At 52.9% G+C, this 7,676-nt stretch overlaps 2 protein-coding genes across 2 annotated transcripts; both read left to right on the plus strand.

Moving 5' to 3' along the window:
• Positions 1–960: 960 nt before the first annotated feature.
• On the plus strand, positions 961–3,180 carry EX895_002619 (uncharacterized protein; the record flags this gene model as incomplete). The annotated part of the gene is made up of 1 exon (XM_029883217.1): positions 961–3,180. One exon carries the CDS (start codon positions 961–963, stop codon positions 3,178–3,180), a length of 2,220 nt encoding a protein of 739 aa, XP_029740615.1.
• A 2,152-nt stretch (positions 3,181–5,332) lies between these two features.
• EX895_002620 (uncharacterized protein) lies at positions 5,333–6,547 on the plus strand (the record flags this gene model as incomplete). The annotated part of the gene is made up of 1 exon (XM_029883218.1): positions 5,333–6,547. One exon carries the CDS (start codon positions 5,333–5,335, stop codon positions 6,545–6,547), a length of 1,215 nt encoding a protein of 404 aa, XP_029740616.1.
• Between the last annotated feature and the right edge of the window lie 1,129 nt (positions 6,548–7,676).

A 7,676-nucleotide genomic window follows, 5' to 3' on the forward strand; every position in this document is an offset into this window, starting at 1 on the left:
GCAGTTTGAGGCGCTAAACGACGGCATCTCTATCAATGCAGTTACTGCTGCACTTTCCCACCCGCAGTGGAACAGTACGCAGCTACTTTGTGTACGATGCACAAGTAGTTGTATGCTAATGCGCGTGGTGAGAAGCTTCCAATTGCGGGGTAGCAAGGAGCTCGAATGAGATCAGTCCTAAAGCGTGGGGAGTCAAGCGACGACTGTATCCCAGGGAGCTCAGAAAGCGGCTCCCAGCCGGGACAGAGACGCGTAAATAACCCTGGGATGCGGGCCTCCACCCCAAGTCGCGTCCAGGTCGAAGCATACAGACCAAGACCGCATCACGAAACACAAGTTGGGGCCGTGGTGTTGCCCCACTTTTGCCGAAACGACCAAACAGCAGCGTTTGCTTTCTCGACTAAATCGAGACCCACGTGAAGTAGAAAAAAAGGTGGACCGGTTCACTCCGTCAAACATCACTATGGACCTGGTCGACTCCTTGCAGCTCCCTTCAACCCCACGGTGTCCCCGCATTGGCCGAGATGCGACTCGTAAGCGTTTCCAGCCTGGCTAGCTGACGTACATGACTGCGCAGAAACGTTTCGTCGTCTGTTATGCTATAAAGAGCCCTTCACTGTCTGCTCTAAAGTGAAATACGTCCGCACCATTCTCGACCTACATCAACGAAGCACTCCTTTCTGGCGTCCTCAGCTCTAAGCATAGGCACGCAGCAACATGTACTTGCTTTCGTGTCTGGCATTGTTGATGTCAGTGATACAATGTTCACCCACGAAGCGAGACATTTTCGAGCCTGAACGTATCTATATCGGCCGAAGCATCCCTGAAGACCCAAGCACCATACGATTCGAGCGCTACGATCGTACTTTCAAGCTCAATGCATCTCATCCGATTGCAGTGCTCGACTATGGCAAAGAAGTAGGTGGGCTCCCCATCTTCACCTCCTCCGCAGCTGTTCAGATGGAGGTCAGATACTCGGAAGGTTACGCTGGTCTCCTCCAGCCACAAGGTGATGGGCCCTACCCTTTTGCCACTGCTCTTGCCGACACTTATCGAAGTCATAATCTGACCGTGACGGCGGGCCAGAGTTACCGTGCACCGTTCATCCAAGGTGGTCAGAGGTGGCAAACATTAAGAGCTTCAGAAACGGCCACGTTCGATTCTATCGGCTTCGTGCCCAGCTTCTCCACGTTGGAGCCCGACGAACTCCCATCTCACTTCAGCTCCTCGGACAGTGAACTAAACAACATCTGGCGTCTCGGCGCTCGCACTGTGTTGGCCGCATGCTTCGACAAAGGCACTCAACCAACCACCTGGTCGACTAGCTCAGAGGGCGTACTGGTACAAGGACAGAGGCCAGCACTCACCCGCAAGTTTTACGCCATGGATCCGTATACGTTGACGTTTGAAAGTCGCATCGAGACAGGTGGAACCGGCTGGGCTGTCGGCTTCCCCGCCGCGACACTCAACGGCGGTCTGCTTCTCTACATCCGCAACGACTCACTCACGCTGGGCTACGGATGGTCCTTGTTAAATCAAACTTCACTACCTGCGTACGTGTTGGACTCCTTCCCCGTCTCTGTCCGCGAAGGTCGATGGCTTAAAGTAGAAACCGAGGTTGCAGACGAGCACCTTGCAGTAACCATCGAAGGACAACCCATCTTCAATGTGTCGTTCAGCGACTATTGGATCCCGGGCGCACCTGCAAGGCAGTCATACCTTCGTGGGTCGTTTGGCTTTGGTCCGTGGCAAGATCATGTTGCGCGCTACCGCAATGTTCAAGCGACGTCGAAGAACGGCACCGTGCTGTATTCCGAGGCATTGACAGACACCTCTAACCGGCTTCTAGAAGAATACGGTGTCGCTACCAATCTGCACCCAGTGTGCCTGGATGGCGCCAAACGTGACCGTATGGTTTGGCTTGGCGACTTGTACCACACGGTGCGTACAGTAGCTTCATCTTCGGCTCGACCTGATCAAATCGAAGGCACGCTGGACTACATCTTTGGATATCAAACCACGGAAGGAACTCTGCCCATTTCGCCCTCAATGGGCTACAACCCAACCAAAGCGATGGCAGACGCACGAAGGCGAGACACATTGAACTTCGTACTGCAAGGCGATGCCAATATTCCCACCAAGGCTCCACCTGGATCCTATGGTCTCTTGGACTACGATGTCCTCGGACTTCTGGTGTACGTGCGTCACGTTGAAGACTGGGGTTGGTCAAGCTGGGCTGAAGCCAATTTGGTCCATGCCTCACGCATCTCAGAATTCATCGTCTCCCAAATCAATCAGACAACCGGACTGGTTGACTTCGGAGGCTTCCTTGGCCCCGCCCAAGGTTCCGCTATCGGCTTCTGCTCCCTCAGTGCGCTCCGAAGCTTTGCAAAGCTGAGCTTCAACTCGACGCTGCAAACCGAAGCTAACAGGCTAGAGAAGGCCTTGTGGGGTCTGTGGGACTCGGAAAAGGGTTCTTTCCGCGTCTCGATGATGGATGGCAACATCTCGCTCGCAGCCACAGCCTTCGCTATCCAGAGCGGGGCGATTAAGCCCAACGATACCGAGCATATGGAACCTCTTTTGGGTCGTCTCGGCGAGATCAAGGTTGCTATTGGAGGATATCTGGATTCGTCTGCCAACATTTACGACCCGACGGCCACTATCTCGCCCAATGTCAATGGCTTCTTGCTTGAAGCGCTGGCGCAGGCAGGACAGCACCACACCGCTGTCGATCTTATGCGAGGAATTTGGTCGCGAATGCTCAACAATGCAACCACAAGCACGGGAACCACTTGGGAATACATGTCACAGACGGGCCAGCCAGGCCTATCTCTCTTTACGAGTCACAGTCATCCTTGGTCAAGTGCACCAACCTATGTCTTGCCTCGATATGCTGCGGGCCTGCGGCCGACGGCACCCGGATACGCGGAGTTCGTAGTGGAGCCTCAGCCAGCCGCTTACAATCTCAGCTGGGCTACTGTGAATCAGAAGTCACCATACGGTCTTATTCAAGTTCGATGGAACCAAACAAGCTCACAGCTGAGAGTCAGCGTGCGAGCGCCAAAGGAGACAAAGGGCGGGGTGGCAGTCACTCTGCGGAATGGTACCCGTCGAGTGACAAGCCTTGAAGCCCGCACGGGCTGGCAAGAGGTCATCGTCGACCAGAAGGATGTCTGATTGATCCTCTTTGCGCACTGACTGTTTAATATGCCTTTGCCACCAGAGAAGCCTCCAGCGCACAATAGAAAGCGGCCATTTAAAGTGGTCATGGCTGTAGCCTGAATTGGGCCATGGCCGACATTCGAGACATACAGAGCGCTGCTCGTCAAGGAACGCCAACTATGCAACGCTGGCCTATGATCATCCTCTCGTCTCCAAGGGTTGGGGTTGTCCTGTCGAAGTGGACGGTCAACCGGTCGAAATTGATTTCTGAAGCCAAGGTGCCTATCTACATTGATCCCGCCTCTGGCAATGACGAGCATCTCAATTTCCTCTAAAGCTAGCTCAATTCGAATCCGCATGCTTGGCGAGACATGTAGCGCATCACGGCAACGGCCAGGCGTCCGAGAAAAGCAGTAGGCGAACGCAGAACCGTTCGCAGAAAAGTGTGCAATCCTAACATGAGCCATTCTTGTCCTCAAGCAGCCAGAGATATAATGCTGCGCCGACATGCCATTCAGCCTACTCAGCAAAAGTTGCAATCGCGAGATTCTAACTAGTCGAGCGTGACGACGTCGACCTGGACGCCAAGTAAATCGAGGAGTTCTGAGTACCACCTTTCGAGCGTGGAAGAATGGAGCGGGACAGATAGATCAGTAACGTTGACGAATCTTTGCGAGGTCATGCCGGCCTTTCCAAATCGCTTGTGTAGCAAGCAAAGGCGGCACGACAGGTGACCATGCTCGGCGTCTCCACGTTTGTCTGGATTTTTCGCCGTACATGCAGATTGGCGGAATTACTTGTCAATCTGAACGCCGACGTGCAGTACTGCAAGCGAGCTTGGACACCTTGAGTGTTAGACAGCGATATGGGCCTGGAGTCCTCCAAGATCGGCGCGCTACTTTACTCTATTTCGTCTTGACATCTGCCGTTGTGACATCTGTCAATGCAGGTGAGTCGAAGAACAAACACAAATTTCTGCCGCCCCACAAACCCCTGATTGTTCCTCCGGGCACATCGACCCCAACTCTCGCTTCCTTGCCTTCTGGCGCTGTCGGGCACCAACTAGACTCAGCCGAAAACAATTTATTTGCCTTCTGATCAGACAAATCCCTTTTTGCCAAATAGCCCGCTTCTCGTTGGACGACAGACAGCGCTCGCCATCCCGTAAATCGCGATGATCAACATATCGAACTCGCTGATTGGTACCGCTTTCATCGCTAGTCAAAGTCGCTTAGCGTAGGTGCGCCGACGACCTTTTTGCCGCAATTCGGTTTCTACACTTCAGCCAACGCAGTCGATCTGGAAACGTTTGGATGCCATCGTGATCAACCCGACGGATGTGGCGATGATTTTTTGACAGCTGCCGTTAGCCTCTTCTCTGATTAACGATATTCAGGGCAACAAACCACGGTCCATGCCCCTCAGAGGCGGCAGTCAGAAACTTTCGTCTCTGGTACAACTGTCTGCAGCTTACAAACAAAGCTCAATATGCACGCCGTTTCCATCAGCATTGCCGCCCTCGCTCGCCTGCTTTCCCTCTCGTGTACCGTAGCACTCACCTCTTATCCGAGAATTTTCTGGGCCGGCGTAGACAAAACCGCCCATCGGGCATCTAGCTCTTGTCCCAGCCTTCCTCAACTGCCGATGTTGTCGACATAATGCCAAAGTTCTGACTACCTTTGTTCGTTCACCTTGGCTCGAAGTTCAGCCGAAAGACGCTGGCGTCTCGGAACTTGTTGGTCGGTCAAGTGTCTCCCATCGCAAGCATCCTGAACCCACTGTTCGAACCAACAGTCTTGCTTGGACTCATCTCAGAGTTTTCAGGCTCTGCGCGTCCAAGTGCTCCCAGGAGTGGTGTCCTATTTGTAAGTCGAGTGTTTTCGAGAACTGTTCTCAAACGTGAAGCGCTGCCGTACCTGTCTCTTATGTCGCCGACATCGGAGCCAGCAGAGGCGACGGGTGCATAACCATTCCTGGGCAACTTTTTCACCGGCTCACCTTCAATGACTTGGACCAGAGCTCGTTCGTCTCCCATAAGTAGGGCACCCTTCTCACTCCAGAAAACTTCCCTCCTCCCCTCACCTCTCAAACTTTTCATCGTACAGTCCATCAGCACCGTTCTTTTCATACGTTCGTCTTCGACGTAGTGCTCTTTCAATCTACCGAGATGAAGATTACTTTCAGTCTTCCGCTGTTGGCAATGACCGCCTTCATGGCGGCGCCCTCCTTCGCTCTGCCCAACATTGGCGCTATGCTAGCGCCGGGACCAAAGGGCGAGCCATCAATCTTCGAGAAGCGTCTAGCCTTGGCTGATCCCCTGGCACTGAACACTATGTTTAACGACCTCAAGTCGAAAGCTGCGGAGCTGAATAAGAAGGCCAACTTCCCCGATGCTTCTAAACTGAGCGGCACCAAGATCGCCGACCTAACTCCCGACAAGATCTACTCGGCTTTCGGACTGCGCAGAGATGGTGGTCTTCTTCCTCCTGGTGAGGATGCAGCTCATCCTTGGAAAGCGCCGAGGAAGACTGACAAACGCGGACCTTGCCCTGGTCTCAACACAATTGCCAATCATGGCTACCTGCCTCGCAACGGTATTGTATCCCCCGTCGAACTTTTGGTGGGTACCTTCGAAGGTCTCAATCTTGGGCCGGACCTGGCAGCGATCGCAGGCGCTATCTCGTTCGTCGGTATGGGCGACCTTACCACGATGACGCTCTCAATTGGAGATCGACACGGACTTGGCGATGGTCTCAATCACCATGGTATCTTGGAGGGTGATGGCTCCGTTACCCGACTGGATCACTACTTCGGCAACAGCTGGGATGCTAATCCGAAGCTCGTCCAACAATTCATCAACGAAACCAACACCTACGGTCGAGGCAATGTTGACGTGTGGTCACTGGCCAATTCGCGATACCGCGCTTGGGACTATGGCCGCAAGAACAATCCCATCTTCGACTTCAACCCTTGGCGTATGCTTGTTGCTTATACCGAGAGTGGTTTCACCCATGAGGTTCTTCGCGGATCATTCGCTAACTTCGACGAAAGCATGATCAAGAGCTGGTTCGTAGAGCAACGATTCCCTAAAGGTTGGAGTAAGCGTCTTATTACGATGACCACTCCCGAGCTTCTGGCGTGGGCGGGCATTATTAACCTTGCGAAGCCAACCGTCCCCGGATGGAATCTGGGTACCCGAGGAGCCTTCTTGCCCGCTCCGACCGCAAGCGGAGTTGGCAGGTTGCTCAATGCTCTGATCAACCCCAAAACCTCAGGAGCCACCGTGGCCGACTTTCTCTGTAACGCTCGCAATGCTGCTCTTAGCAACGTTCCCACGCAGCTGGTCAACCTTGTTGGAGGAGCTGGCGCAACCGGCTGCTAACCGTTGTGTCCGAGGATGTTATTCTCGAGCGATTTCTGGCTTGCGATATAGGTATTATCGAGATGCGAAACGAAACATGTTCGTCTTCTTCCCCTTTGACAGCTTCGTTTTTTTTTTGGCCCGAGCCTGGTGCTGATGTTGGTGTTAGATAGAATCTCAGCTTCCGATATTGCCCCATGCGTCTTGTTCCTTTTTTTTTGTACGTTTCCGCGAAGTGCAGTTGCCGATTGCACCACAGCCAGCTGCACGGCGTGAACAGCTGTCTCATCTCCCTTTATTTTACGTCGAACCTGCTATGCTCCTCCTGCTTCCAAGATCCGACTTTCACGATGACACCTGTCAAATTCAATGCGAATTTATTCTTGTAGTCCAGCGACAGCGTCGAGAGGTGCAGTGAGTTCATGGGTGAGTGAATCAAGCTTGACTCCACTGTTGAATGTACTATTAGTTCCATTGAACGAAAGATCGTGTACCTGTACCCCTTCGAAGGGGTTCCCGTTGGTACTGACCAGCAAGATGAAAGGAAATGGAAACGAAAGCGCAAAGCGTGCTATCACAGAACAAAACATCTTGAAGGATTTGCTGTGAATGTACATACGTCGAGCAGGCAAGTACAGTCGAACACAAGAGCTTATATACCTGTTGCTTGTCAGTAAACAGACGTTGATGTTCCAGCTCTTGGCAAGTGCTTTCGGTCAAGCTGTCTCTGTTTGTGTCATTTGCTGGGCTGCTGAGCACCCATGCAGGCGCTTCACAAGTGCATCTCAGCACACCACACTTGTCTATTGAACATTTCTGTGCAGTTGCCTGAAAGTAGCTTACGAAGTGAACGACTATGGTGAGTCTACGTACTGCGGGAAGAGATCTCCCGAGCCAAGTCTAAAAGACCAAACAGAACTTTGACGATGCCCGTCCCGCACACTTCAAATTCTGCGGGGTCAGATGGCCCAGGCCAGAGAGCGAGACGGCAAAGGTCAGGGTTAGGGTTAGGGTTAGGGTTAGGGTTAGGGTTAGGGTTAAGGGTTAGGGTTAGGGTTAGGGTTAAGGGTTAGGGTTAGGGTTAGGGTTAGGGTTAGGGTTAGGGTTAGGGTTAGGGTTAGGGTTAGGGTTAGGGTTAGGGTTAGGGTTA

Source organism: Sporisorium graminicola, chromosome SGRAM_15 (assembly GCF_005498985.1).
Source record: "Sporisorium graminicola strain CBS 10092 chromosome SGRAM_15, whole genome shotgun sequence".
Taxonomy (NCBI): Eukaryota; Fungi; Basidiomycota; class Ustilaginomycetes; order Ustilaginales; family Ustilaginaceae; genus Sporisorium; species Sporisorium graminicola.